This window comes from Tinamus guttatus, unplaced genomic scaffold (genome assembly GCF_059628265.1).
Source record: "Tinamus guttatus ecotype Peru unplaced genomic scaffold, ASM5962826v1 Tinamus_guttatus_pri_ptg000472l, whole genome shotgun sequence".
NCBI lineage: Eukaryota > Metazoa > Chordata > Aves > Tinamiformes > Tinamidae > Tinamus > Tinamus guttatus.
This window is the reverse complement of record NW_028289006.1, coordinates 3,686,590-3,707,025: the sequence shown is the minus strand read 5'-3', so window position 1 is coordinate 3,707,025 and position 20,436 is coordinate 3,686,590. Positions and strand designations below refer to the sequence as shown.

Below are 20,436 nucleotides of genomic sequence, written 5' to 3'. Positions count from 1 at the left end.
AAACTGAAGTACATAATGATGTAGAATAATTTTAGGTGACCCATAGAAGCTATTATATGAGGTTGGAAAATTGCACATTGCCATGAGATTTCAGATTAATTCATTTCTTTTTACATAATAATAATAATAATAATACATAATAATAATAATAATAATAATACATAAAGTAAGAAAAGCCCATTAGGCATCTAAGGAAAATACTGAAGGCTTATCAAAAGGGGTCAATCTGTAACTGCTGAATGAACTATCAGGAATGTTCTCAAGAATTTAATATGAACAGAGTGTGAATATATGCAACAAATAGTTTTTTTTCATAAGATTGCCATCTCAGACAGATGAACGGACAATTCATTTCTTTTCAGAGAAAGTAGATATTCTAAAATGATTGGAATCTTAGTCTCATAGGGATACAATTGAATTTGTTCTCGCCTATCTGTAAATCTTTCCTACTTATCAAAGTTTATTTTATTTTTTTTTCCGTGAATCAATCTGTTTGTATACTGATGGAGCATAATCCTTTCAGGGTTGCATCCAGTCAATAGCTATGCTGCAAGAATTAAAATTGTGCTGATTCTTTTTTTAATTGATTGAGAAATGATGAATTCCTTTGGAAAAGATTCCTGAGTATGTCTTCTGTCTATCCCAATAAGGAGAAAAAAAATGAAACTGGAAAGAAATCTAATGAAAAATAACCCCACTCTTTGAAAGGATTATGTATGACTAAGCCCAATATTTCCCATTCATGCACACACAGTCATGTCTCTGTATCTGTTTGTCCCCCACAAAAATGTTTTGCCTGTAATAAGACACAACCAATAATGGATACACCAGGCTCATGGTCAAAATGCTTCTTCCTTACCTTACTATAAACAGCATAGAGGTTATGCTGCCAGTGAATATATGAGAAGTGTTTGGCTCAATGCCTAGCAACCACTTAAAATTCAAAATTAAGCTTTTGAGTGGCTCCATGGACACACATCCTCATGTGGCTCTTGGTGCTATGTCTATCTGATCTCCATGGTCCCAGCACTGATGTTGATAGCACTGCTGGCCCTACAGTTTGTTACCCTCTAACTCTGTCTTCTTCCAGTAACAGTTACATGTGTGACCCCCACCAACATAACACAACATTGTTCACCAAGGGGAGAGAATATAAGGAGGAGCACAGCCATCTTGCAGTCCTGTTCTCATCCCTGGCTCTCTTCTCCTTGCTAGAATATCCTCTTAACTACAAGATCTCCTTGTTTTCCTCCTTTTGCCAAAGGTAGTCATGAGACAAAGGCAAAGGAAGGAGCTGAGCAGCAAAGCCAGGAATGCCAGCATTAGTGCCAAGCGTGCTGTTACGGGAGCTTGCAGCCCACTTGATCTCCTTGTTCTGAGCCAGGAAAGGACACTGGTTATACCAGGAGGGCCACTCTGGTATTTTTTTTTTTTTTTTTTTTTGAGCCAGAACAAGTGGGACTTGGAGCAACTGCCGTTGCTGAGAGACCAGAAGGGAGTCTCTTCATTTCACTGAAGATTGTGATTCAGTGCCAGCCCCATTGATGTACTGCTGGAGGCAGTGCCTACTTTGCCTATGTCTAAAGCTGGTGCTGGTAACAAAAAATGTAGTGCAGATTGTGAGAACTGGTCTCACCTCCAACACATTTACATTCCACTGTATGCTTTCCTGTGATTTTTAGAGAACATAAATCCTATGATAATCCTTCTGTGATACCACAATCAAAAAAAGATGTACCTATTCCTGCAAGGAAGAAGTGACGCATAACTCTCTTCAGCAACACAGGGAGAGAAATACTTGGTTCTTTCTTCTCCAAGGCAATAGAAGAAGCACATTCTAGTTATGTCTGCAAGAAAGATGCCATCTGGCATGCTATACAATAATTCCTACAAGATATCTTGTTTCAGTGAGACTCAGAATATCTTTATTGTGGTGTTTGGAATTGACTGCATGTGTGATATCAATGTGCACATGGCCTCAAATATCTTGTAAGGCAGATTTGACCTAGTCACAATAATTAATTTATGGTCCCCTCTATTCTATTAGTTCAGCTGTTATCCCTGTGTATTTTTTCTTCCTTGATGTCTGGAGTGAGGAAAAGAAAGAAATGCAATGATAATAATAATTTACTTGTAGAGAAGGTGCTTCCCAAGTCAACATGAACAGATTATTATAGAATTATATATAATCCATTTCCTTAGTTAGATCATTATCTGCTGAACATTGCTAAATACTTCTGGTATTACAGAATGAAAATTTAGCAGTGATTGACTGAGAGAATTCTGAGTGGAGGCTCTACCACAGTATGAAAGGATAAATCTTTCTGTTGACAGCCAGTTTAGCAGATCTGGTGAAGAGACTGATGCTAGAGTAAGTACTGTAAACTTAGTGTGTTGAATTAAAATCTTTCAGCCTCATTCGATAATAAGTTTGGATATATTATTCTTTTAGCATTTATGGGTTCAGTTGGAGAAGAAACCGATTTCTGGGCATTGAGAGGGAAGTTTTGCTGCAGTAGAGTTTGTGTAACTATGTTCTAAAAAATAAACTAATCTAATGACAAGTATTCCTGGACAAGCAATAAGAATAGCTAGGAACAGGATGTTATCTGAGAAAACCTATGCCTAACATCCAGACAGCAAATATAGTTCAAGAATTTTACTACGGGAGAAGTACAATCGTTTCCCAAAAGGAAAGCATACAAGCTTCTGCTTTATCTTACACGTTTCAATTATATTATTAGGCCTTTCGAATGCTTAGAATTTCAATGATCTTTTTCACAAAATTCTGAAAAATCCACATGCCTTATGTAAAATCCACAACTTCTGACAGCGGATCATGTTAGGTGAGGGAGAATATATTCCTGGAACTACTCTTATGAATGTTATTCATGGCACATACAGAAATAAAACAAAATCAATTGAAACAGACTGAATGTAAATAACATTAATATCTATAATCTAAAGGTTACATTTCATTGCTTACGTATGGCTCAGAATAGGCAAAAACAATTTCCAGAACACAGCCATCATTGACTAGAAAAATCATCCTTGCAATTCTTTTCGGATTTTATGCTAATATTTATAACTATTATAATCGACATTATCACTGCATAAGTACAACAACCTGTGTCTGTAACTATTATAACACATATAAACACACTGTAGACAATGATTCATTTTAGTTGACAAATGATTAGTCAATAGTAGAGTGAACTGCACTTTATGAACCCTGTGGGCCTTTCTAGGAATGTATGTTTCTAACTGCTGATGTATTTACAGAGCAACAGCTCAGTTGAAGTACTCTACTCCATTACGAAACATATATCACTTACAGATACTCCAAAGTTAGGATGTTTTTCATGTTCAGTTGATCACTTTGACAGCTTTGATTTAGCCTCCTTGACCATCCATATTGTTCACTGAATGAGGTGATGAGGCACTGATCTCGTGGGAAAATTGGGAGATCTGTTATTTAGAGCCCCTGGACTAGGACTCAGAGGATTTGGTTCTGTTCAGGCCTCTGTCATTAGCATGATGCTAAGCAACTCTTATATATGGTATAAGATAACATATATCATCATACACCAACGTTGCTTGGGATAATTTTGTCTTTCTAATTTTTTAACTTAAAGTTACACTTGGGGGACTAATTTTATTTGCTTTTAAAGGCAACAGGAAAAGCTGATTACAGTATATCACATCATAACAAATATAACATCAATGGCATTTATGCCCTTGGCTTACAGAACTGCAATACTGCTGAATTACAATAAATTAGTAAAGAACAGATGGATGTTTTGCTGTGAGAAAACAGGATCAGCTGTACTGGATCACACCACAACTCCATCTACCTTCAGCCATTCACTAGCTTCATTCACTGTCTAGTAGTAGATGCCTACAGCAGAGAATATGGTTGGCATACAGTGGTGCTTTCCTAGCATTCTCTCAGCCTCGAGGAATTTTCCGTTCAATGCCTTCTTTAAAGAGAATTATTATTATTATTATTATTATTATTATTATTAACAGTCCTTCTTGGATTTTTCTGCTATAGTTTCTTCTAATTTTAGAGGAAGGCTAGAGAGCTTGGTGGTTTGTGTTATGTGCTGGCAGCCAGAATGTTGTTACTGGATTAATTCTCCTCTCTTTCTCTCACTGATCCATAGGAGATGGAGGAGATGGAGGGAACTCAAGGATGCTGACAGAGGGATAACTGTGGCCTTGTGTTGCACTAAGGGAAGTTACAGTTAAGAAGCCATTAGAATTCAGCTCACTCTTTTCCCTTTCCATGCACACTGAAGGCAAGAGCAATGACCAAGTGACATGAAACCAAATCTTGGTGGAGCCCCACTATACTATGAAATTATTCTACCTAACGTAAATTAGATAAAACAGGATGAAGATAGTTCAGTTACATGACATTTTTTCAGGAATCCTATTACCAGCCAAGGGGTAAATTTATATTATCGCAGATTCACTGAAAATTAATAATCGTTTCTAAAAAATGAGTTCGTTTCTTAAAATAATTTCTGTGCTTGTCTCAGAACTTTTTTCAGGATAATAGTAACACTATAGTCACCAGCTATGAGTAATCATTATCACTGTTTTCACCTAGCAAGAAGAAAATAATTTGAAATTAGACACGACTCCATGACCAATCAAAACACTTCATTTAATAGAGTAAAGACTTAGGATACTGTTAAAATAGTATACTAAACTTACTACCTAGCATTGCTAAAATATTATGCAAAGACAAACACTTTATGCTGTAACTCATCTGTCAATAAAAACAACATATATTATTTCAATTTTGAACAAACCTTTGTATAGCTGTGTACTAAGCAACCCTGGAATAGCAACAAAGCAGAAAGAAATATTTGAAGAAAATGTTCAAAAGACACTGCTCATAGGTAAGTTTAAAAGTTAAAGCTAGCTATGAAATACATGGCAGCCATAATTCCATCGATTTGGAAACTGCTGCAAGGCCTTGTGAAAAGCTGTGGAGATATTTTACAGAACGAATTCTAACTGTGGAAATTTGTCTTGTATTTTCTTGTTCCTCTCTGGGTTCAGAGGCACCTCTGTTCCAGACACACCAGCTTGTAGAATGATCTATTCCTTGGCATAACTGATCAGGTGAACTCAGCTCTGTTGTTGTCGCTATTCTGCCTCTTCTTCTTAGCTTCATTTTATAATTCCATCTCTATAGCCCTATAAGGTTTGCTTATTTTATCTCCACTGTTACTTATGCTGATGTTATCATCATTTGCTCTTTTGTCACCCTTCATATGCAGCTACAGCCATCTGCTGTTGTTTTGTTTCACATCTGCCTCTTTCCTTTTACATATTTTTCGCTCATTTTCCCTTTCAAGCTTTTTAGCAAAATGGAGTCCTGAATTAGTTTGTGGAAAACTAACGCCATATACCAGCACAGCCTGGGGGGGATGACCTCCTGGGAAGCAGCTCTGTAGGAAGGATCCTGGTGGACAACTGTCCTGTCTGGGCAGACAGCAAGTTGACCATGAGCCAACATATCACATGAACCTTGTGGACAAGAAGGCCAATGGTATCCTTGGTTGCATGAAGACAGCATTGCCATCAGTTCGAGGGAGGTTGAAGGAGCTGATGCTACACTTCTACTCAGTCCCAGTGGGACCACCTCTGCAGTGTCTGTGTCCAGTTCTGGACTCCCAGTACAAGTACATGGAGCTGATGCAGTGAGTCCAGTGAAGGGCTACTGAAATGGTAAAGGGACTGGAGCATCTCTCATATGAGGAAAGGCTGCAAGAGCTGGGACTGGAGCATGGAGAAGAGAAGACTTAGGTGAAATTTTGTCAGTGCCTATAAATATCTGTAGGGAGAATCAAGAAGATGGCCAGACTCTTTTGAGTGGTGCCCAGTGTCAGTACAGGAGGCAACAGACACAAAATGAAAGAAAAGAATTTCTGTCTAAATGTGAGGAAAAGCTGCTTTACTGTGAAGGTGACTGAGTACTGGCACAGGTTGCCCAGAGAGATGGTGGAATCTCCATTCTTGGAGACATTCAGAAGCCATCTGGACAGTATCCTCGGCAAAATGTTCTAGGTGACCCTGCTTGAGCAGCAGGGTTGTACTGGCTGATCTTGAAAGGACCTTTCCAACATGATTTGTTCTGTGATTCTCAGAATAATTTTAATCAGATACAGCTACCACATTTGATTGACATGATAAGACAAATAATGAAAAAAATAAGTAAGTGTTAGGGAAGTTCAAATATCAATAGGCCTCACTGGCCCTGACCAGCTCCACCTGGAGCTACTCGCAACAAGGAGACCCCCAGGGTCCAGAAGCCCCATTTCAGCTCAGCCCTGAGCCCTGAACACACCACAGGGTGCATCGGTCTCCAGCCCTCTCTTTGGCCCTGCCTCCTAGATGGACTCTGGACCGACACTCTAGACAGCTTTTCTCCTACACAGACCCTTCACACAGATATTACAGCTTTTCTTCAGCCCTTGCCTCCCAGATAGACTTTGGATCCACCTTTCAACCTTGTCTGCAGTCCTGTCTCTGACTCCATCTCTTTTTGCTCCTTGCAGGACTCCCCAACTGGACCCTGGACCCTGTTCATCACTTTGGTGTTTTCAGTGAACCCTATAACCAGCACCTGCCTCTGCCTGGCAAGTTCAGACCTGTGGGTGAGGACACTGCCTGTGCTTGGGCCACCCTTAGCTTCTGGCTTGTCATCTTTAAAGAGAAGCCAGCTGCCTCTGTTCCCTGCCAAAACATCATAATATCAACAGAGATTTGCCTTCTTATACAAAAATTCTAAATCTGACATCTTTTATAATATTTACCTCTCACTAATACAGGCTTTGCAATACCAAAAGAAAACTGCAGTAGCTTTCAGTGAATGATAAAGACATAATTTGAGTGGGTGGGCAAGCTGGCACAGCTCAGGCAATTCGCTGGACTGTTTGCATATGGATGAGGTTATATAAACCCTGTTCAACTGGTCTGTGAGCTCCCTCCTGTTTGGACTCTCACTCTCTCACATCTGGAATATGAACTCTGAACTGCCCTCCACTGCTTACTGCAGGAGCCTAGATCCTGCTTCAGGGACTTACATTAACTCCTGCAGATAGTGTGAACACCTCTCTAAATCCTGCACGGCGTTGTGCTTCATCCTGCATAGCCTTTGATTTTAGAAATTGGAATAATACAGAGACAGCTTCCCAGACATGGCTGATAAACTATACCCCGGGCGCCGTTCCTTTCACTTCCAATTTGTCAAAGCTTGTCTCAGCAAGAGCTAAAAGGGCCATAAGTACAGTTTAAGTGAAAACGTACTGCTCAGACTAGTTTCACAAACATTTTACAACACCTTAATCATTATGTCCTATACCACAAATACCACCACAACCAGAACTTGTTTAGTAATCCACACCACCACCCATGGTTATTCTCTCGTCTAGATCTTTTCAGCTTCATTCTCTGTCATTCATTGTTTCTAAACTTTCATGTATTTGTTTTTTTAATAGCATAAATTTGAGAGGAGTGGCTGGTCTCTATATAAATGTCATTTTCACATGCAAATAGGGATATTTATGCACAAACAAGATAATTTATTCATTGTAATTATACTTTCTGAAAGACTTCAAAAAGCCAACAGGAAAACAGAAATAGCACTGAATAACTGAGACTGCCCATCACATCTCATAAATACAAAACCAGTTAAAATTGGACAACACATAAACAAGAAGGTGATATTTATCCAAACATGAATTATAAACATGAATAATACACATATTTTAGAAACAGATTCCAGAACAATTTCAAATTTTTCATTAAGTGCTATTAGCAATGAATATTTTAACCTCGTCTATCTAAGATTTATAATACTATAATAACCTAAAATAAAGAGCTAAAGATAGCAGAGGATAAAAGTAGCAAAAACAAAGTTTTGGAGAAGTTCCTGGCATTATGGGTGCTGAATTAGGGAGCAGTAAGGCAAATAATTCTTGAGGATTTAAGGCATTTAAATACAGTATCTTCCTGAAAAGACACTGCTGAAACAATAAAATCCTGATTCTAATGTTGAGATCATGAACTCAGGTTAATGATCTGGGTTAGAAGGCAATGCCTAACTTTAGTTAGTTCAGTATTCTAAATTACTTCATTTTCTGTAGGTGGAACTAAAACTAGAAACGATTCTGTGTGCCGTAAATTCTATAACAAGCCAAAGATTCTTAACTAGCATGTGATGTTCTTCTGATTACTAGAAATCTGAGCTTGCAAGGATTCATATCTATTTAGTATCTACATAGATATAGTATCTACCAGAATAAGAAGGACCAGTGAGTACATCAGCTGAACTTTGAAGAAATATCTGGATGGGGTCCTGGCAATGTGCTTTAGGTGACCTTGCTTGAGCAGGGGACTTGAACTAGATGATCTCTTTCAGAGAATTCTTTCAACATCAACCATTCTGTGATTCTGTTTAACTGATATTAATTCAATATTATATATCCAAATATATTTATGGGACATAAATTCCATTTTTCCTTCCTGTGTATCTTTAAAGAAATTAAAGATCTGACTTTAATTTGAATATAGTGTCCATACTTTTCAGATCCAACTTTTATCATAGTATCACTGGCCACAACATCATTATCCCTAATACATTTGGTGGTCAAATACAAGACTAATATCCATGCTAACCCAGACAAATGACCACTAAGGATATGGCATAAATTTTTAGAGATTTGCCCTCAATTATCACATTATGCTATTCACATAGTCTCTTTTGGAGAGACAAGGAGACTTCCGGTCTCCTTAAAATATTTCCTGGACACACTGTGAAAGCCTCATTTTTCAACAGATATTTTACCTTCATTGACATGCTAATTCCTATCATGAATACATTTTTAACGTGGTATTGAACTTGAGTCTGCTTATGGAATAAATGCTGTTCAGTTTAGTGCCATCAATTGTTCAGTTTAGTGCCATCAATTAAATTCCATATTAATATATATCAGCATAAATTATTACGTTGTTTCAAAGTTCAGATTAAAGTACAAGAAAAAAATAAACCTAAGCAAATGGCTCCTAAGACTCTCAAGTAATCTGATTTTTTTTTTAACACCATTTATGATGGCTTGAAATAGCTTTTTACTTCTAGAATTGCTGTAGGGTCATTATGAGAGTATTATACAATGAGGGCACCATTAGCTTATGACTTTTTAAGCACAAAAACAATCATTCTGACATTAACTTTTTGAAATCTGTCAAACCCAACACTCCTCCTGAACTGTCATCGTTCACTAGAGAAACTGGCAAGACCTCAGTCCTACTGGAAATAACTCTGAAAGTGTTTTAGGCCAGTTCTTGATTTATGAGGTTTTCAAACAAGTTATTTTATGTTAATTCTTTTATCTCCTGTCTAGATGTGCCATATCTTACTCTATGGGCACGAAAACATACAATAGGCACAGCTCAGTGATTTAGAGACATATCTGACAAAGGAGAGGATTAACTGGGAAGAGTAGATTGCAGCAGGGAAAGCTAATGCTAAGAAAGTTTTCAGAACATTTCAAGAGATATTAGGGACCCATTCAGCACCAATAGCTTCCAAAAAGTAACATGACAATTATTTTGAGGAACTTCCTCAACCAATTAATTTTGTTTTCATTCATATCAGTGCAATTTTGTAAGGCAATGTGATAGGCTATTGCATCCAAACTTTTAAAGTGAAAATAACTGCTGTGATCTTTTGCACAATAATGCATAGAATTCTTCTTTACATTACCCTGAAACAAGCTGAAACATCAAATTACTTGACTCTGCAGCTTACTATTAGTTGTTGCATTTTTAACCTTTATGATCTTGGAAGTCCGAACCTAAAGAAAATGTGATTTTCTACGTTTTGCATTCTAGGTATTTATCTCTAGACTTTATTACCATTCTTCATTCTATCTCAAGACAAATATCAAGAAAAGAGATAAATATGATATATGACTACCTCATGCCATATATCTTTCTTACTAACGTGCATGTCTTCTTTATAACTCTCAATCCTTTAAAAAAAGTTATTTGATGTGAAAATATTAAAAGAAAAAAAACAAAAACATGGCTCTTTTAAGAACGATTTGAACAGAATTTGAAGTTTTATAGCTTTCACTAGTATACTTAAATTGCACATAAATTATTCATGTCTGTAGTCATATATATTTGTATTATAACCATAAATTAACAAATTATATTGCCTGTCAGGATCTGATATCAGATAAATAACTAAATAAAAGAAGAGATTTTAGAGACTCAGTATGTCTTACTCCTCTTTTTGTTATCAAGGGTTTCTATAAGACACAAAAATATATCTTTAGGTCTGCAAAGCATTTTGCTATTTGTCCTTCAGAGAAGAATACATCTTTTGTACTGATTCTGTGAGAAAACATACATTTGGGTACTCAAAAATAACCGTGCAACTAAGCAGGCTGTCCTGATTCCAGATACAATGTCTTTACAAAGGAGAAAATATTGATACCAAAATGAGGTCAGAATTACCAGAATTACTTTGCTGCAAAGTTGCATCTCATGTGGGGAAATAACTTTCAAAAGTCACAGTGTATTAAGTCAGTCCAAATTACATCTTAATCTGCTAATTAAAAGAGAGTTTGTGGAAAATCCTTTTCTCAAGTAGAGTCTTGTTGCAGAGTATCTAAATTTAGTATGACATGATCTGATGGCCACAAGTAGACAACAAACAAAATTGGTAACCATCAGGCTATATATATTTACTCTCTGATGAATGTCAATGTTTATGCTTCCCTGTTCACTGTCAGTCTTCTCTATTCCATTTAGAAAGCCTATTGCAGCAGTGTATTTTTCAAATGTAATGACTGAGTTACTTTACAAACAGTTTTGGAAAAAGAAGACTACCATGGATCACAAAGCACATGGACAAACAGAGACAAAAGGTATATGCTGAGATGATAGAGTGAAAATTCAAAGAAAATGTATCAGAATTACAGACTACATGTGTAAATATAATCTGGTGAATTACATTTTTACTGCATTTTCAGTTTAGCCTACATCTTTATTTGTAGTAGGTTGTTGCATAAACAGCTCTAATGAATCGGTATATGAAGAGCATACAGCTGAATATCACATTTGTGATACTTCAGGGTAAAATTGCCCATATAATAGGGATACTGAAAGAAATGCTTGTGGCTTTTTGCATCAACACAAAACATAGCTAAAAGCTCTGTAATTTTCCTGCAATCTGCCTACTCTTCTTTAAGGTTTGTTTTGGGATTCAATGGATCATTAAAACAGGTACATCTTTTATCTCTTGTTTCATAATGCAGAAGTCAACAGAAAATTAATCCACTTATTTATGATTTCTTCTGTAGAATTTATATCATCTTTGGGTAGGCTGGGTGGTATGCAATGTGTATCATGTTCTCAGTGAATAAATGCCTGAACAATTTCTTCTAGACAGTTTACAACTCAATGGCTTCAATTATCCACTACCCTATAACCTATGCAATTACATATACCTAAGTTACCACTCAAGTAGTCTGAAATGCAGCAGAAACAGCAGGCACTAGTAAATTAAGCAAAATTCTGAATCCAAAGAACAACTGTTGACTCCTAACCAAAAAGAAGTTTGCAGTGCTAATCAAAGTGAATCCAAGAGATGTGAGACTGCAATAGTCAGCATCCCTCATCTTCCATGTCATTCACAAGTGACTACAGCCAGACAACCTGGATACACATAACCTTGGTGAAATATGGAGTGTGAGAGTATAACCTGTAAAAGTATGTGACTAAGGTCAGTTATGTTTAAAACAGACATCATCATCTGCTTCCTTAGTGTCTCATATTGACTTTAGTTACATGAACTACCTACAGCAATTCTGACATTCTGTGCTCACTTTATAGCTGTGAAATACCAGAATGAAAATTGTGGCTATAAGGAAAAGTAGAATCAGATTGTAATGTGTGGTCCTATTCCCTGTGGTGCAGTCCTACAAGTGACAATACAGAGGTCATAGACTTACAGTTTTAAAATTGCAAACTGCACATGTATTTCCTATTGAAGAAGTATCAAACAGCATTGGGAGCAGACACCAGGTGTGGGGGTTCTCTTCTCCCATCAGAGTCCTCTTTTTATCAGCTACAGAGTCAGGATCCCTAAACCTTTTAATTTTTCCCCTCTCTACGATGCCACAGATACTTTAGTCTTCTTTGCCCCGCACTATCAGCTTCAATGGGAAGGTGGGAGCTGGGAGGGAAGTGATGCTATTCTTATTTCACAATCTGGCTGTTAAGCTTGCCTATTGCAAAGCTAGCATTGGGGGTTCAAAATTGTGGGCTTAAGAGATCTCCCACTTTCTGAGATGGTGCATGGCTCATTTTATTAGAATATATGAATTAAGCCCATTTTATCAAAGTGCTTAGTTTAACCACACTGAGAGTTAAAAAGGGGAACTGCTGCAAAATAGACACTGAATTATAATTAAAATACATACTTCAAGATATATAACTTACCACTGTGAAAACTGCCTTATGCCAAAATGCCTACACATATCTAATTAAAATTCAGGCTTAATTAAATACTTATATTTTATCTGCTTTCTGCCCTTAAGGAAGGAGGATGTTAACAGCTTTGGAGGAAGACCACTTTGCCAAAATTGCAACCATATGGCATCAAACAGGAAAAGGCCAGTCTAACAAAGCTTCATTTGCCAGAAGAAAGTTTGATTTCTTTTGAGTGAAATTTCAGCTTTCAATAGGCAGAAGCACACAAGGGAAAATGAAGACTTTGTGTCTGAGCAGTGGCACCCCAGATTATTGAAAGCAGAAGAAATGGAAGAAAGAGCAAGCTGAGCTTGTAGCTGCTGGCAGTCAAAGGCCTGGGCAGTTTAAATGACATCCAAGTTGTACTGGGTAGAGCATGAACCTTTTCTCCATTTATTCAGCTTTTCTGGCTGTAACTCCATTTAACTGTAATGTGATTCTGTGTCCTCCTAATGTGAAATTCTACTAAGTCTTATCTGCTTTACTTCCCAATCTTTGTACTCAAGCATACAGCCTATAGCGTCGCAAATCTGAAGAGGAAAATTTATTGCATTTTTCCCTATACTGAGTATTTAATTAGAATGTTTTCAGAAGGAGAAGGAGTCATCAATAACAACAGCCTTGAGCCTGTGAATACAGGAGGCCAAAAAAAAAAAAAAAAGGGCAAGAAAAGCTCATTTTTTGGATGACTGCATGACTGCCTACAACTTTATCCTGATATCAAAGACCAGAAAAGCTCTACTACAAAATACAGGGTTCCATGAACTACTGTCTATATGTGACATTAAATCTGTAGTGTATGACACAGAAACATGCATATGTACTAGATGTATCCAGTAGCTATAAAGGCTTGTTTGTGGAAAAAACTTATTCTGAATACAGCACAGGACATTGCAGCTCTGATACTTTCAAATGACAGTGGCTGGTGTGGCTTTAACTGAGGTGTACCTGTCAGTATTTTACAGACTTTCTTGCTTTAGACAAACTCTAGAATAGTCTCAGATTCTCATGGGTCTCTGAATTTGTAGACAAAAAAAAAAATGTTGCAAAAATAAATACTTGAAAGGAGATTTGCTAGCTCCCTTGAAAATGTTCTTTTATATGGTATAATTTTGTTACAAACACCTCTACCAGAAACAATCAGAATCTGTTATATTAGTCTTTGAAAGTCACTAACCATGTTAGTCTCAGTGAGTAACAGCTGGAGTCTTGATATTGATATTTAGACACAGATAATGAATCTCACAAGCATAGGAAAGGCACTGTTCTTGCAAAAGGGCAGAAAATAAATTTTGTAAAAAACAGATTTACTAAATGTAACAAAATTTTTTCTTCTTTCAACCGAAAAATAAAGCTTCATGCAATAAGGTCCAAGTTATTATTGCAGATCAAAATATATATATATATATAACTGAGGAAACTGCATCTTGTATTCCTTCAGTTTGAATAGTGAAGCTGTTCAAGGGATAGGTATTTGCCCAGCTGACCAAAGAATCTGACTACAGCATATGTGCATGCACATACCAATCAGGCAGTGTATTTACAGACAGCATCCAAAAAGCAAAGTTATTAAATTGTAAATTATTAAATTGTAAATCAGCCTTTATATGCTAGAACACATCTGCCAGAACTGGTTCTCTCAAATGCCCAGTTCAGTTTTAAACTGGTTGTAGATGACTTTGATGCAGAATGACCATTTAACATTATTTTCCTTGCCACTAATTTAATTGATCTGATTGAAACAGTTCTTACTTTAAGCATGATAATAATATGATAACCATTAATCATGTCAAAAATGTTTATCTCTAAAGTAGATAACTCTTTGGTTACTCTCTTTGATTGTCTTGCAAGAATAAATAAATAAACTCTGAATATCTCTGAACTGCTATTAGACGCCAGCTAACATAGAAATGTGGCTATGAATGTCTTTAAAGACTTTTTTTTTTTTTTGCTGTAGAACACTTTGTTTATAATTAGGAACAGAAAATACGAAATTGAAGAAGGTTTGTTTTTTGTTTTTTGTTTTCCCTGAGAAGTGCAGATGGCTGATATTTAAACATACTTGCTTTTCTAAGTCCTTGCGGAATGTATATTACTAATCAGTGTAAGTAAAAAAAAAAAAAAGCTGTTCAGTTTATTAAACTCCATCTAGTTCTAGAAAGGTTCCTTCTAAATCATGTCAGCATGGTGGTCACAGGAGTATTTCAACATGTACTGGAAAGGAGTTAAAACAGACACCTAATCCATTCAACTGCCTCAAGGGAAGGCCAGTTACACCCCAACCATTTTTCTTATTTTTGGCAAACATCCAGAAATCTTTAAGAACATGCCAAAGGTAACAGAGGTTATAATCTCCCTATTAATCTATTTGAATGCTTCACTACCCTTGCCCTTATAATTTGTCCCAAGGAGAAAAGAAGGAGATTCATTTCAGCTAGTTTTATACAAGTACTTCTAAAGTAGTCCTCTAGGCTTCCTCCATGGGTACTTTATACTTCTTCTAGCCATTTGCTATGCTTCAGACATTTAGATGTGGTGGATGATACTCTCAAAGTGCCTGCTTATCTAACACAGCATAACTAGTTCAGATGTACACAATGCAGTCTACACTATGAAAGTCTAAACTTAGATATGAAGGAAAGGATCTGTTTGCCTCATCTATCATTATTTTCATCAAGGGCATGATTACTTAATTTCCTTATGAGGAAAACATGTGAGACTATATTAAAAGCTGACCCAATGGCATAATAAAGGGCAGCTACTGCTCTTTCCTTACTTACAAAATCGCCTGTCAACACCTAGTGAGGAATTAGATTGCTTTAACCAGTTTGCTCTAAACAAACTCATATTGCCTGTTATCCTTTTCATTGCTATTCTGTAGATACTTGAAATAGTTTATCTGTTCAGCAACTTTTTATGAATTGAAAATCATTCCCCACATTCTCCTTCCTCTCCTCTTCTAAAGATGAGCTCTACACTGTCCTCTCCTATGCAGCTGGTGGCTCAATCATCCTCCAAGAATTCTCATCAGAATCTAGTAATGGTTCTATGTTTATATCAGTCAGTTATATAACAAAATTAATTTATCATTAAATCAATTTTAAGATACCTTACTTACATGAGCTGTTCTTAGCTATCAATATTAGTATTTGTTGTATTTGCTGCATGCACATGTATATGACTCTTTCGGTATATGCAGAAGAAAATAAAGTATATGCAGAGGAAAAAGTTCTACATTTTTGCCTCCTCAGCAGCGATTAGGAGCAGCTTTGCATTTCCTAAAGTTACCTCTCTAAGTTACCAAAGTTCTTCTTTTCTCTATAATGTATGAATATAATTACAGTACATTATTTTGCATACTATACACACAAACTTATTTTATTTTATATTTGTATTTATATAATTATTTTATTTTATAGGCAGTTCCTTCTACTTTTCTTACTAGTTTCATCTCATTGAGTGCTCTGACACTCTTCTGACTTGTCTTCATATGCTTATGTTACTCTAAAATTATTTGAATTAAATTGAACTGAAACTGCTGTTAAAATCAAATCCAAAAGTTCATTTCCTCTACCTTTTTTTTTATCTCTTGTATTAGAAAATGTATCCAACAAGTCCTAAGTGCTTCTTGAGCAGCCTGTCAATGTAATTTCTTTCCAGCAAAAGATAGAATAACTGAAATTTCTCATTATTATCAAGTCCCATGGCTTTGGTTATGCACCAAGAATACCCATGTTCTTGTCCATTTGGACACCTGCAGACATTCAGTGGTTCTAACTCATCTATGTTCAAGATCTTAAACCAAACAACCTATTTCTGAAATACAGGGCAACATTTCCGCTCTTCACTATCTTTCTTTTCTGGGACAAAGTTATACCCTTTACATGGCTGGATTATTAATGTAAAATATATCATAAAATCTCTACAATGCTAACTTTCTCATAATCTTCAATTAATTCTTGCCTATTCCTCATTAACTCTTCCATTAATTCTTGTCTGCTCCTAGTATACAAATAGATAAGGTAGTTGGCAAACTGACCCATGACTCTTCTATTCACTCCTTTAATCCTATTTTAAGTAATCCTATCTCTCTTAGTGATTAGAACTATATTCAAATTCCTTTATTTAAGCTGCAGATTTCTGTCCTTGACAAATTGTTCTTAATTTGAAGTTCTAGTCTTCCAGTATAGAAGCTGATGTATGAAGACACTATTTCACTTCTTTTGTGTGGTAGATTTTATCTTTTCCCATCAGCGCACACATATCATTATCCTATGGTTATAAAAGCTAGAGCCCTTGCTGTGAAAACACCTCTGTAGCTACGCAGTTATATTTAGCATGTATTTATCTCTGGTTGATGCTTGTCTCAAAAGTGAGAGGACAGACAGTAATAACTCTTGAATCTTCAACCTTTTCATCCATGGTCCTAGAGTCTTATAAGCACTTTCGTCATCTTGGGATAATTCTTGGCAGTATCATTAGTATCAAAGTAAACATTTATCATCATATCCTAGTGATCAGTGGGATCCTATGCAACAGCTCAAATTAGACAGTTTGGGCTGAAGAGTTTGTCAGCTCCAGGTGGGTCAGATGTCTCCACATCATATTGGAGGTAGGTCGCTAGACAACATTACCTTTTATTTCCTCCTTGTAATGGAGGTTTTGTATTCTCTGGAGTACAAAAGCCTTTTCCTCCTTCACCAGTAAGATACGTTCTTACTTTCTCCCCGTTCAGCATTCATGTAAGTGGCTACATGGCTTCAGAGGAGATCTGCAGCCAACTTATCCCTGCAGAATGTCAATTTTACCTCACCAGTACTTGTACTGCCACCGAATGCGTCAGAGGAGCACTGATGAATCTGAGAGGCTTCTTGTCAATCAGCAGTAAGTGCTAGAAGCACAAAGTATAAACCTGATTTTGCTCAGAACACTTTAAAGCAACATCTGTATCAGGGCCAAAAAAAGATCATCAGTAAGAAAAAAAACCCCGTATTGTCTGGTGCTAGTTAATATATGGTAATTAACCATATATTAATGTTACTGAAGAAATATCACCATACTAAGGCTCCTCTTTATTGGTTACCACAGTTTGCTAATTGCGAGAAATACGGACTCCTTATTCTGCTGGATAACCCTGCCACTGTTCAAATACAAGATAAAAAAACACTTCAAGTATCACGTTCAATAAAATTTAGCATAGTGTATTTAGTCTATCTTCCTTTGCTGCCTGAATTGGGTTTTTTGGAAGCTGGAAAATGCATAAAGGAATGAAAAATGAAAAACATAAATGTGAAGCTGCATATAGCCAGCTCTGTAACAGACAAAAATGTCTTTATCACAGTCTGTTTGCACAGCAAAATTGATTAAATCTAAAGAAATGTAGTTTTGCTTTTACTGCTAGCACATTGCTTGATCTGTTACATTAAGAACAAAATTGCGTTATGGTTCTAAACTAGTTGAAGGGACTGATAGGAAAAATCACTGCCTTGCAGATAGCTGCTGCCCACCAAACTGGAAAAAAATGTTGGAACTTGAAGCCCTCTCTAGGAAAAGGAGAGTGAAGAAAAGAGTAGATTCGACAACTGAAAGAGCTGAAGAAACAAGTGCCACATACAAATGCCAAGAAAAACAAAACATAATAGTCACAAAAGGGTTAATTACAAGAGTTTTTGGGAGATTTTTCTGATCTTAAAAGTAGAACAAAAAGTGAAAAAATAAAACCAGCAATCAGTCATAAGAAGCAAGAGAACAATACCTCCATATTACTAATTTATGTAAATTTGCCTACTCATAGTGTTTGTCTGCTTTTCATAGCTCCAACTCGTGTAACTTAATAGAACCCTGATTTTGAGTGTGATGTCTGTGTACATGTATCACACTGAAATAATAACAACCAGCAAATCCTGAATTACTTATAATATCTTCAGAAATTACTAATCACCTCTTAACCTAGAGTTCCTCTGTGAATAATTCTTCCTACCAATACTGAATTTTTCAGAAAGAAACAGAAAAAAGTACTCTAACAGGACAAAATACCTGCTGTTTTTCAATATATTGATCCTTATATTTTCCAAAACAAATTTGAATGTGCTTGTTTAATCTGCAAGCATACTTGCACTCAAAATCTTCTTTTATTTCTTCATTTTCCTAGATTCTCTTCCCAGTCCTGAGCTACAGTTAACAGTTGTCAGGTTGATTTAATAGATCAGGCAGAGTTTCCTGCAGTGCAGAGATCACGCTCCATGAAATGATTGGTTGCTAAAATACTTTTTTTTTTTTGTCTTAAGCAATAAGGTAGGTAGTCTCCTAACCAATACATAAAACATGTCATTGCTTGCAATTGCTAACAGGCGTGTGTCAGTACAGGTGGGGCAACATATCTCTGTCTCAGGACCAAATTATTCAGTCATGTCAGTTTTCTTTCCATGAGATAGAAGAATTTGGAGTAAAATGCTTTCAAAATTCTTATCAGCACCGTTGCATTGATTTGTGCAGACATGCCAACAAGCTAGCCATGACTCAGAACAGTTAGAATTCACTGTCGTAGGGGAGGTTTGCAAATTCTCCCATGATTGCTAACACCAGTCACTTGGTGTCAGCAGTATTTTCAGCACTGTGCCAAGTATTAGCTTGAGGCAGCACTAGATAACATTCTGCTTAAAACAGGGTCCACAGCTATTGGATTTTATATATCCAAGTTCCATGTTTTCAAACAAAAACTCAGCTGAACAAGATAGGAAAATATGCCCTGAGTAATGAAAGGCTTCATTACAAAAATATTAATGGAGTACTCATTCTGGTAAGATTTCAAAACAACGCTAATGATCCCAACATACTATTTATAATTACAGCTCCAGGACAGTGGGCCTAATGCATCTCCAAAAGTAAACAGCATTGATTCTTTTCATGGTTATTCAAATTCCTACAAATAATTTCAACACAATAGTTTATTTAGCAATATCTTATCTATTATTTCCCTATAGGCAGTTAAATCATAATTAAACAATAGTTTAATTTTTTCCTTACTTGTTAAGTGATCGTTCATCTCCTCTAGGCCAGTATTAATTCCGGCATCTATTGAACTCATAATTTTATCAATCTACAAAAAAAGAGAACAGTGAAACCAATTGATGGATCCCATCTTTGTTATTTTACTTTGTTTTTTCATGCATAAAATTATAGCATCGTTATTGTCATTAGGAAAGCAACATTATAATCAAGATTGCAGAAGAGAAAAATCAAAGGATCATAACTAATTTCCCCACTTTGTTTTTTAATCTGCTAATTTTTTGTACTCCGTGATTGGAACTAATATTCCTTTCCCTACTGTATAGTTCTCTTTCTCTACAGAATAGATCTTTCTATACCGATGACACTGGTCATCTAACTGTATCTCAGTACTTGAAACTACTTTCTTTTGCTTCAATATATGGCCACAAAGGAGAAAAATGTGTGTATTAAAAGTATATGATGGAATGGATTTCAATCTTATAGGCTTATTTTGCTTGATGATACCTGAGAGGACTATTTAAGTTGTGTTATTAATGAATAGTATTTCCTCATGCTTTTAAGATTTCCAGAGAATTTTCTAGCTCCCTTTTCTGTCATCTGCCCCAGGCTCCCATACCAAGTTCATACGGAATTACATGGTTTGTGAAACAATACTGCTCTTTTTCCAAAGTTCATTTGCACATTTGTAAATGACATTGTACTTACTGGGTCAGAATTAATATCCCTACTATACTCTCTATAACATGAACACAAACCGAAAAGTGAATCCAAGGCAAGTATTGTTGAAGACGAAGGCAGCAACAAAGAACTAGGTTTTAGTTAGTTTAACAGCTGGCTCCTGTCACTGTTGACAGGAAAATATGT

At 36.2% G+C, this 20,436-nt stretch overlaps 1 protein-coding gene across 9 annotated transcripts in view; it reads right to left on the bottom strand.

Moving 5' to 3' along the window:
• ANKS1B (ankyrin repeat and sterile alpha motif domain containing 1B) overlaps positions 1 to 20,436 on the bottom strand; it is a 404,144-nt gene that overhangs the window by 196,620 nt on the left and 187,088 nt on the right. For all 9 annotated transcript variants that reach the window (XM_088532910.1, XM_088532909.1, XM_088532904.1 and 6 more), the window contains one exon: positions 19,588 to 19,660. In XM_088532910.1, the coding sequence (XP_088389036.1) occupies positions 19,588 to 19,660 (73 nt within the window). The remainder of the gene's footprint in view (positions 1 to 19,587; positions 19,661 to 20,436) is intronic.